The 12,050-nt window shown below is 40.8% G+C and overlaps 1 protein-coding gene across 1 annotated transcript; it reads right to left on the minus strand.

Annotated features, from left to right (window-relative positions):
• Positions 1-1,071: 1,071 nt before the first annotated feature.
• On the minus strand, positions 1,072-12,032 carry mnd1 (meiotic nuclear divisions 1 homolog (S. cerevisiae)). The gene is made up of 8 exons (XM_076033795.1): positions 11,874-12,032; positions 11,248-11,313; positions 10,921-10,978; positions 9,544-9,692; positions 7,607-7,681; positions 7,382-7,496; positions 3,549-3,593; positions 1,072-1,737 (listed from the first exon to the last, which is right to left on the minus strand). The coding sequence occupies exons 1-8, from the start codon at positions 11,874-11,876 to the stop codon at positions 1,631-1,633; spliced, it is 618 nt and encodes a 205-aa protein (XP_075889910.1). The 5' UTR covers positions 11,877-12,032; the 3' UTR covers positions 1,072-1,630.
• Positions 12,033-12,050: the final 18 nt, after the last annotated feature.

A 12,050-nucleotide genomic window follows, 5' to 3' on the forward strand; every position in this document is an offset into this window, starting at 1 on the left:
TTCACATTTTTTCTAAATAGCAATATGCACTTGAAGATTCCTTCAAGTGATTGTTGTATAGTGATTGTTAGGCTTTTAGTGCTGCAACAGTAGTTTCTTAATTTGAGTTCAATAAAGTACATCTATCTATCTATCTATCTATCCTTGTACATCATCCCTAAGCAAGTCGTCTTTTTCCTAATTAGATTAAAAACACTTGAACTGCCTGCTGTTATTAGTTATTGTTATTTCTGTCCCAGTCACTAGTTGATGTTCGCCAGGAAACAGAATCTTGCCCTCCCCTGGTCACGTCCTTGGCACTGAATTCAAACTTTCAACATCTGTGTTGCCCTGTCATTTACTTTATTTATTTATTTATTTATTTTTACTTTTAAAATAATTGGCCATATAGCAACCTGCCCATAACCAAACCCCCTGAAAGGATTCATAAATGGGCGTGAATAAAGCTGAACGGATCTCTGTGATTTCAATGTGTGTGTTGTTGTTTTTTTTGTAAGGTCACTTTTCACTTTTTAGTGACTGAAATTGTTTTAACCCTACCTAAAAGTAACCTTCATTATAATGAAGAGATTTCTCAGTCAGCCCGGTTGTACAATAATAGATTTTATTTGTTATTTACTAGCGTTCCAGTGAACAAGACACTTAAACTAAAGAAGCTAAAATTATCTGAGACCTTTCCGTTAATGGCTGAGAAGTTAAACTATGCACAGGCCCTCAGCCGAGCTTTTGACAAGTGGCGTGTCAGAATTGTGAATCATAGTTAGAACAGGTCGGGCAGGTACACACATGATTTTACTCCCAGGCTACAACTCTCTGGGTGTGTCATTCCTGCCAAACCAAACTGCAGCCAAACATTTCCACATCTTTTCAAGCCACTACAAGAGGTTTAAAGTTTCACACAATAGTTCAACTAGTAGTTGTCCTGCATTTCTGGGGCAGTAATATACATGAAAGTGATCAGGTCAATAGTCCTCTATGGTATTTACATTCGGCAACAGTGGTAGCTGTTATTTGAAAATATTCAAGATGGTAGCGACTCGTCCAAATACAAGAGATGCAACTGCAGAAAACTTTGTAGAACTCAGGGACATTTTATTTACAACGTCAGAAAGCAAGCTGCGCATTTTATTTACAACATTTAAAGACAAAGCATATCCAACATAACTGAACTTTTCCATCAGTCAAGCATGCTGTTTGGAAATAAAGAAGAACAGAAAACACAGGAAGAACGTCCGTAGGCACTCATTCCCAGAACATACATGTTGGGTCATTTGGCGTTAAGTGCTGATTCTTCTCCGTCGTCGACTCGGGGTTCTCAGTTTTCATGCAAACAGGTGTTGTAAAAGTCAGACTGCTAGGTTGTGTTTACTATGGAACCCGCTCGCAGCCACTAATGGTTGGAGCTTCTCTTCTCTTGTTTCACCAAAGCAACATATCTGCTGATAAGGTCCATCTGCCGCAGCGCAATATCTGATATCCATCCTCGTTCAAAGGCCACGGGGGACATACGAACCTGCCTCTTTTCATTTTTCCTTTAAGTCACGTACAAACTAACACTGCTGAGACCAGTTTGACAACCAACCAGAGCTTATGAACACCTTTCTTTTTCATGTTGTCACTGTGTCGCCACTCAGTCCATGTAGTCAAAGTCCTCTGGAATTCCAAAGGCTTTGTCAATGCGGCTGTCATCAAAGGCAAACTTCTTCTTTGTCCACGACTTGATGGAGAAAACATTGTCTGGAAACAGAAATCAAAGTCTTTGTTTGATGAACTCTGAAATGATGTTAAGCACCATTACACCAGTTCTATGGAGTTATACATAGCACAGTCAGAGTGGGATTATGGAGATATTCTTAGACAATCATGGCCGAGTCTCTGAACAAACCATCTGTCTCACTGACATGAATCACACGCATTTCTTCAACACCCAACAAGTGACTATCACTGGAGTTTCAGGCCTCGATGAGGGTGAGTCTTGCCAAGTACACTGATTCCACAGATCTGTCAGGTGAGACAGAACTTCTTCAAGGTGCCAGGCTGTGACTTCACTCTGATTTTAATTGGCTTAAGATTTCTGTTGGACTTTTTAGCCTTGTAAATTCAAGCCTGAGTGTTTAAAGTGCTTAGTTTGACAGTCAAATGAATTATTTTTTTGTAATGAGTCACATTGGTGTAGCATTGCAAAATACATTAGTATGAAACCATTTCATTTACATCTATGTTAAATCCACAAGTGGTTTTGTGACTAAGTATTTTCCATTTCTTTTAGGAAGTAATGACGGAAGCGCATGTGAACTTAAAAGAATGCACACTTTTTGCTGAAATGATTGATTTATTGATGGTCTCATTTTAAGACCTTATTTTTTTATGCCTGAGTAGTGTAGCTAGCCGTGCAGATTAATGATCAAAAAAACTCTTCAGAAAGCTGTGTTCCAAGCCTCCAGCAAATAAGTGTCGGTGCTAGAATTATGAATTCCACGCTTTGTTTGACCTCACACGTGTTTGGAAGGGGACAGAACCTAGGCAGCTTCGAGAGTGGAACAAACACTGGGGGTGGAGGGTAGTCTTTGTGACATCACAAAGGGCTTCAGTTCAGGGGCTGTGTGTTTTAACACAGGTTTTAAAACAGGAAGAAAACTGAAGTGAACTTTGAACAACATTAAATAATTTCCCTCCCTCCTCAAAGCCTCACTGGGCTGTAGCAAAAGGTCAACACTGTTTTGGAATTATGATTCCAAAACAGTGAGTTGCGATGAATATTACAGCTTGCTTGTATTAAAAGACACTGCATTTACTCAAGGTGCCTGTGGACACAGTAATGAGGGGGGAAACACTTTCTGGTCACTGTCAACTCATGCCTATTGGTTTAGCAGTGTCCACCCCGTTTTCAAAAAGTGCAGTGAGAGGCAGATATGACTCATAGTTTCCTAAATAAATAGAATTAAAAAGGGGGAGAGGGAGTAAAAGTGAGCCATGCAAAAGCGCAACTCGCAACTGAATTTGTTGACCTGGAGAGTCAAAACACTACAGACCTGGTTGGTTACCATGAGCCCCAAAGGTCAGCGTTGTTACTAGGTTACTGCTCAGGTCAATGAATGCATTCAGTGTGGCTGTGTGCGTGTGTAGGTGTGTTTGTGTGCGAGTGCTAACTCCAGGGAGCTGACGTGCGCAACTCAAACTGCCCGTGCAGCCTGCACTTAAAATGTAATCAATGCAACACAGCCTGTCGGACAGAGTTATTTTTATGCGGGAGCAATTTGCAAAAAGTGAATTCAAACCCAGACTACAGATCACGAGCTGCACCGACAGTTGTCCGTCAGTCTGATAAAGGTAACGGGGCCGAGAGAAAATGTATTCCACATCAATTTGTTTTAAGATAATCATTTTGCAGACCAAATTGTTTTAACTGTAGGCAGAGCAAAGTAGCAGTGACCTTTCAAGCCCGCTGTGCAATTAAACATATTACTTCCCGTTAATTTAACTGTCCACCTCAATAAATGCATCACTCTAAATCCTCTGTGTGGGTGTGTAGGAAGGAAACAACTCACCTGTCCACCTGGAAACAGCAGCTTTTGCTACAACGTTTGATTTTCCTGCAAGTACAATGTATTATGAAGAATTAAAAATCAAACTTACAATAACAGAGTGTCATTAAAACAAAAATACTACATTATCCAATACAGGGAAAGTCAGTAACGGGTGACAGTATCAAACAACTGCGTTAAAACTGCGTGTTAAGACTGAATTTACAGAGGAGAGGAGACCATCGTTCTCCATTCTTGTACATGCTTGTGCCTCTCAGGCGACACACCCTGTAACTACATTACAGGTAAACTAATTATCTGATCAACCATTTAACTGGTCCTGATTGGATGACAGCAGTTGTCGCAGCTGCTTTCTCAACCACCACCACCACCACTGATTCTTGTCAACAAAAAAAAAAGAGACTCAATGCTGCATTGCACAGTCTGTTTGAGCAGTTACAGTTTGTGTTACTAAAGCAATATTTTTTTGTTCATCATGAGACAGAAGGTGCAGGTCCAGATTTATTGTTTCATACATTTAGTAGGTTGCACTTTCAAACAAATGCTGCAGCTAACAGCATTCTGTAATGTTGGAAGTTGTGGTCCAAAGAGGCGGTCCGATCAATTACTCTTTAGTGGGCTCTTCACCTTGCAGCAGCCCCGCAGCTCTTGCTGCAAAGAGGCCTCTCTGAAAACGATGAGGTAGGTCTGAACAATGAGCCCAAATGGCGGCACTCTCCCAGCAAATACCAGTTTTTAATGTCAGCCGCACTTAATCTCCCCTCCAGCAGTTTATTTATTTATGTATTTTAAACAGTTTAGGTTTAGAACTGTATTAAGAGTACATTCAAGACAAAATGTGTCAATCTCAAAGTAAACTTTTCTTATTCTCCATTGTGTCTCATGCTGAAAGACTGCACAATTTAATCATTAGGACACACTGGACACTAAATATACTGGCAAACATATATTTGGGGGATTTAACTCATAAAGCGCTAACTCTAATAAACTAATGGAGATATTAGTTTACATAAGGGATGAAAACTTGGACAACAAAAGAAAGCAAGAGAACAAAAGAAAGCAATAGTACAAAGCAATACAGGTCTCACACAATACCTGACCAATCTGCAAGCCCGTCGTAGTAAAGGAAAGTAGGATAAGAAGTAATCAATAAAATGATTCATTAAATCAGTAAAGAATTCCAACACGTGACACTCTGATGCAGGCGAAGGAAGGTCAGGTCAATAACAACCTCAAATATATGTCTGGGATAAAAGAACACTGTAACATAAATCTGTAATCTGACCCAGTGGATTGACATCTGCATTTTTGGACATTTATGGTTTCTTTTTAGGTGAATATAAGTGAACCGAGGCAGATTTATCCTTTCTATTTTTGGTGTTGCCTCACCGCAGCACATTTATATATATATGTATATATATATATATATATATATATATATATATATATATATATATATATATATATATATATATATATGTATATATACAGACACACACACACACACACACAGATATCTTCCAGAAAACTCCACAGTTAAGCAGTGTGTGTTTGCTCCGTATTTGGCCCATAGTTTAATTGAGGAATTGCATTTCTCAGTTGAGCAATGAGAGCTGCATTCATGTGTATGCAGGGACATTTTGTTTTGAAGAGGCCTTGAGTCATGCTTGTGCAGAAACAGGTCTGAGCTTATTATTCTGCGAGTTAAATCCAACCCCCCAGTAGAAGAATAACATCAGGTCATATCTGCACTTACCGCAGAATTCAAGACTCACTGAAAGGAGATGTTATCTCCGACGTGTTTGTGTGTGTGTATGTGTGGGTACGTGCATGCGTGTGCTGCATGACTCCAGCAGGATAAAATGGGCAAGAACGGACACCGATTAAAGATGAGGACAGATGATGAGCTGCCTCCCTTGAACCGGGCTGCATTTCGCACAAACCGCGCTGCATCTCATCAAGAGATGACTTGGAGGGTTAAAGACAGATTGACAGGTTAACAACCATGCAGTTCACAGCTGCACCTAAAGTGGAGAGCAGTCACATACTGTCAGAGTCGGGTTTTCCAATTTTATCAGGTCATCAGGAAGTGCCGCCACCAAAGTTCACGCAGGTGTCACACGAGAGACGTTCAACCGTCTTCGCTGTTTGTCACCGCTTATCAACAATTTGGGCAGGAGAACGAAAAGCCCTCCGAATTGACTTGGTTGGAAAGCTTCATAGAGAAAACACAACGTTACTGCGGTTTTGGATTGGTGTTCCGACAGCTGCTGGAAGCATTACAACTCGATCCAAGGCCCTGAATTCAGTGGATCCAACAGCTGGAGCTAACGGCTTCGCTGCAGCAACACAACTTCAGCCATTACATTTCCTACAAATGTTGGGTAACATAAATACACACTTTGGTTTGCGCTCAATTCTCAAAACACATCCGAGTCTTTCTGCGCAAAGCTGGCATGTCCACTTCCTGCTGCTGGACTCAGACACTTGGCTATCAAAACTCTTAGAAGTCAGGCTTTAAGGCAGCTTATTGTACACAATATCTGTAAAATAAGAGGCAGCAAATCGACCACGTGATGTAAGAATGTGGCTTTGCTTATTTAAATGGACGGTGTCACCTACCCAATAAGCCAAACATTGAACCTTGATAGACTGGATCCCTTTAGGCCTGTGCCTAGGAATCGATCCAACGCCTGGCTCGGCTGATGCCTGGCTCGATAACGCCTATTGTCCCATTGACAAATAAAACCATATTCAATCACGGCAGTGGCCGAGCTACTTGTGTCATGTCGATTACAATGGTTGGACTGCGTACGCAGTTTATCTCAGTACAAAGGCTTCTAAGGTTCTTACTCTTCAAAACATTTTTCAGGCTGTTTTCTTTCAACATAACCTTTTGAGATAAGACTTTTTATTCAGTGTGACAAAGTTTTTCTTGGAAAATTATTTTTCTATCATTTTTTTAAGAGTAAAAAAGAGTAAAAAATTGAAGCGTATCATGGAACATATTCAAATAATTCTGCCAAGGTTAAGCTAGCGTTGATTTTACTGAGCCTTTAATTGTGATTAATGTGGATTGCTGAAACATTTGTATTGTTAATCCTGTCTTATTCCCACGGAGCTAGCTACACTGGGTTACAGGTGGGCCATCTACCTGGGCCATGTGTCCATGTGGCTGTTTGCAGGAGAGAAGTGATTTTCACGTGGGCCATGAGCACAGAACAGAGTCACGCTTGGTGCAACGTTGGGAGGAGCAGGTAAACAGACCAGATGTTTTTATGACACTGCGCAGGTCACATAGGCAGCGCGCACCCTCAGCGGTTCACTGACCACAAAGCAGGTGAGGATTTTTGTACTGCCTTTAAAAGCTTTGTTAAACGTGGAGGTGTGTCAATATAGACGACCAAACAGAGTGAGTGGGTTTGCGCTACTTAGAATTTTTTTTGCCTCCAAAACCTTCAGGCTGTGACATCTGAGGTCGTGATGCTCATTAAGAGCACAGTTAAGGCAAACATGCGAGGCTTGCACCCGTGACAGGACTAACTGGAGTCAGGCCACCGGCTTGCATTTGAAATCGAAGGTTTTGACTGAGTGCTGCTTTCAGCAAAACAAGAGTGACGTATTTGATCTATATCTACACCAGCTGCATGTGCACAGTATTAAGCAACTGGTTGAACTCGTCGTCTTATAATAATAATAATAATAAAATAATAATAATAATAATAATAATAATAATAAATTGTATTTGTATAGTGCTTTTCAAAAAACTCAAAGACACTTTACATAAAAATAAAAATCATAAGGTAGATGAATAAAAAAGAAACATTTTCACTCACTGATCTCCTCTACGACTTCCGGGTCACACTCCTTGTATTTGTCCAACTCAGCCAGCAGGTGAGTCTTGTCTTTTCTCAAAGCCTCCAACTCCTTCAGCAGACTCGCCCTCTCCTTCTGCACGTGCACAGACCCACTTTTGATTCACGCGACCGTTCAAATGACCACGTGTGCTTCGCAATAGATGCATGTTTTATTTGTGTGGCTGCACAGCAAAACATCCTTACTGTATCTTGTCGTCCCTCTTTAGTTTTTTCCACTGCTTTCTGCAGCGACTCCTTCCGCTGCTTGGCTTGGGTGCTCTGCAGAAGAAAAAGCATGTTTCGTACGTGGGGCTACATCACTGCATCTGTGGCATCACGCACAGGTGAACACGGCTCCCATGCGTTCTGCCAAAGAACTGACAAATTCTGCTCACGACTGTCCTGCTGAAACTTCAAGTGATGAAACTGCAAAATTCAGTGAAAAACAAAGCATCACATATCGAGAGGGGCAAAACAGGTTACAACAAGTAAAACAAAGCCGAGCTCTTCTGGCCGGCTTTGCGGCGCTGCAATTTTGCACTTCCTTTTTCTTGTCATGAAAGCAACCTCAATGAACACATACACACATCACTGCATGATGGGATAATCAGAGGACAATTATCATAAATGGCCATCTACACGTTGTACATTGTGCTCTTAAAGCCTGGTTCTATATTTACACTGGCATGGAGACAGGAGGCTGTGTCGCAATGAGCGACTGCCAAAAGGCTCTGCGCGCCTCCTCGTTCCTTTTATTCATAACATCAATCAATGAGGTTTCTTTTTCAGCATTGAATCTGCGGCGCACTATGCGGCGACGCTCATGATATCCTCAACAGATTGCTGCTCTGCAGCATTTAGAATCTGTCCCAGAAATCTGGTGGCCGACATTCTCGGAGGAGCCACCTCCCTCACACCATCTGTCTGCCGGGCAAGTGGGACGCAACGCATGGCCAGAAATATCAGGACGAGCTGCATCGAACGGTATATGAAGCACCCTCAATGCGACTCACCGGCAAATATCACAACTTTTTTTTCTTCTTCCTTCAAGCTGGGAAAAAACACTTGGGAGAAATGTAGCAGCACGCTTTCTTCCTTTTTCACTTACAGTCATCAAAAGGATTACTGGGCCACGCTCATCATGAGCTAAGTGACCGTAACCACACTGATTGGCGTCACTTTACTCAAAGCAACCGTCATTGCTCAACTACGGTAAAGCCTCCAGTTGTGAAAAACACAAGTTTTTTTTAACACTTCTTCAAAGCAATCGCTGCCGTTCTTTTTTCTTGCGCTAAGCTCTGATTCATGAGGTCATGTTAGGTCAAAGTGAAACCATCAGGCGACTGACATGTCAGGCAGGGCGAATGAATCTAACAACTGTAAAATGACGACATTGCTGGGCTTGCCTTTCAGTGTTTCTAGTTACTGGATGTCACTGGACTGTATAGCAAACTCAACTCTTGAGACTTGAGGAAAAACTCATTGTGACATGTACACAACTTGAGGCGTAATGACACCCAGTGTTAAGAGGGCAGTTTGGTCACAAGTTCATGTTTGTGTGCAAATATCCAATTCCACCTGAAGTTAAATGTGATGTCCACACAGTTGACAACTAGAAGGGAAATTTTGTGTGTTTCACTTTTAACAAGTGAATTAATTGGATCTATTCAGAGTTTTTAACCCTTGTTTTACAGAAGGGTTTATGTCTCAGGGAAAAGCCTCTTTTTTTTTCTTCAAACCAAAGTGTTCCAAAAATATTTCTCTCTACCGTGTCAGAAAGTTGTTGTTTTCAGAAATTGGAAGAAAGCCAATTGAAACATCACAGATAGAAGGTCCAAAAAGACATCAGTTTTAGCAGGAAGACAGAAGTGAAGTTTTATTTATGCATTTATTTATTTACACAAGGCTGAAAAAAGTGTGCCAAACATGCGCCTCTTAGGAGAACTGCACATTTTTTGGGATAATTAATCCTGCCAGACGGCTTCACTGGAGTCTGGGACAAAAACTTACGATCTAAAAATCGCTCTACTAGGAGTCCTTTAAACCACCAAAACATTGTCCAGGTTTTAAAGTTTTGTTAAATTTCCTCAACTCTTATTAGCTGCTCACAGACAAAGTTGTCGTAACGTTTTCAGACTCACCTGCTTTTGCAGCTCTTCCAGTTTGCGTTTGCGAGCGTGCAGGGCTTTGCTGGGGAAAGCCCAGAAGTAGTTGGATGTTCCCACTTTTTCACAATCCACCATGTTGTCATCTACAAGGCTCTGCAGCACGTCCTTCACAGTCATGGGAGCTAAAAGAAGCCAAGGGAAGGAAAAACGTATTCAGGAGTTGTGGATTTTAATTGTGAATGATGACATAGGTGTGATTGTCACACACTTCAGAGGTGATACAGGGTCTTATTTATCCAATATAAGCTATCATACAACATAGAGGGATTTAACAAAAAAAAAAAAACAATCCGATCTCTCTTTTCTTTTTTCTTTCAATTTACTGCTGCAGGGTTCAGCACTGGAAAGTTCAGAGAGGTAAAAGCCAACACATCTGCAACATATCTGGTCCTCTTAGCGAACGCTGGGTGAGAGGATGTAACCGAACATGGCGATCCAACTTGAAAAGTGTCAGCGGTGAAATGCGATACTCCCACACGTTAGGAGCTGGGCTGATTCCTGGGAGAATGTTGAGCGGCAGCAGAAACGAAGACGATGATAAACACATGACATCAGGACTTTCGGTCTTTACTGGCTTCTCTTCATTTGTGCAGTAAAAAAATATATATATACTTTTTTGGGGTTCTTTCTAACCCTTTAAACCCTCCAACTGTCTTTCATTCATTCTGAAATGAGCACATTGGCAAAGAATTTTTCTTTTTATACAGCTCTCGTTGCACATATTATCCTGGCCCTCACCCCCATCGTTCAGTCATTAAATCCAATCCATGCAAAGGGGTAGAAACATGCTTTAAATCACAAAGACGTGAACTGGTGTCTCCAGATTAATGTCCTCTCTAAAATAGAAACTGCCTCATAAACCGCCTTGTGCACAGCACTTAACCCTCTCCTCATGGGCACCATGTTGAGACAGAGGAGAGAGGGCGTTTCATTAGAAAACATGAACATGTTCAACTGTTCTCCATGCAATGAGACGATTGTTGCCAAAGATAGGTTGGTTTCTGCTGACAAAGATAAAGCCCTAGTCCCGGTTGTCATGGTGATCCTGCAAGAATGCATGAGGGTGCAGCGAGGTCTTTTATAAATAAACTAGTGGCATTTCACACAAAAAAAAATGTTTTAGTCAGCACTCACATGTTTGTCCCATTTATTTAGAAATTCTATGAATAAATGAATGAATGAACATAAATATTCCTCAACAAATCATCATTTCTTTTTTTTAATATCTTTGTTTGGTTGTTTTTAAAACCTCACACCTCACAATGAATCGCTTAATGTGTGTACATAGAGCTTAAAGTCGACATTAAACAAACCAACCAACCCTGTGCTGAAAATGAGGTCATTACTCACCGATACCCTTTGTCTTTGGGGCAATCTTTTCAATGTCCTTCAGCTGAAACACATCTTTCTACAAGGAAATAATGACAACAACACTTGTGATAACACTCATACATTCAAGTAACTACTGTATATTTGTCTTGACCTACGCAGTATATGTACATTTACACAAAACCCACAAATATATAATATACAAGTCAGTCAGAGACTGGCAGACAAAGATAACGTAAATAAATAAATAAATCTGTCTGGGTTCCTTCTATACAAAAAGTAAAAATCCCTTCAAAAATTGTTCATCTGCAAAAAACAAAACAAAACAACAACAAAAAAAAAACTCACCGATTCGAAAAAAATCTCCATCATACGACTTCTCTTCTCTTCCAAACTCAGTCCTTTCCTCTTTGCCTAAATAACATTTTATTACATCAAAAAATGTAAATCCATTCCCATTATTTATTGTACAGTTCGTGACTATATTATACAGTAATGAATGGCAAGTGGCAAACAATAAAGTACACAAAAGATGCACAAGCCCTTTTGCATGAATATATCGTAATATATGCCTAATTATTAGGACAGTGGGGAATGTGGCTATCCAAAATAGGTTTTTAAATCATTAAGTACTTCAACACTGGTCTTGCTGGTTGAATTAAAAACCTCCAGCCACTTGGGGCAGCGCTGATTCACAAACGTCTCCGCCGAAGAAGACAATCGTTTTCACCCATCTGTTACAAAGTCCAGTCTCTTAATAAATGCTATAAAGGCACGTTCTGTTTGAGCGGTTGATATTTATTTATATGGTAGAATATTAATAAAGCCTGGGAAGCCCAAGTTACGGTTGTTATATCGCCGGTGTCACAGCTAGTTATCGCCCTGACAACTGCTGCTAGCTACGGAGTTGTTCATGCAGAGCTGTACTCAAACCACTCCAAGTCATATCAGAATCATGGATAAAGTCTACGTACCATTTCTCTAAGCTGACTTTTCCAGACAATCCTATTTATTTTACAGTTGAAGCGCCCGCGTCGTCATACAGCCTCTGTTGTGTTCGTAGTCCCTGAAAACCCTGGCAGTACTGAATTTCCCGCGGAAGGACGACACTTGTGGATGCTGCATTCACTGGCATCGAAATTCGAAAAACA

This window comes from Nelusetta ayraudi, unplaced genomic scaffold, assembly GCF_046127955.1.
Source record: "Nelusetta ayraudi isolate G7.1 ecotype Tasmania unplaced genomic scaffold, CSIRO-AGI_Nayr_v1 ptg000004l, whole genome shotgun sequence".
In the NCBI taxonomy this organism is placed as follows: domain Eukaryota; kingdom Metazoa; phylum Chordata; class Actinopteri; order Tetraodontiformes; family Monacanthidae; genus Nelusetta; species Nelusetta ayraudi.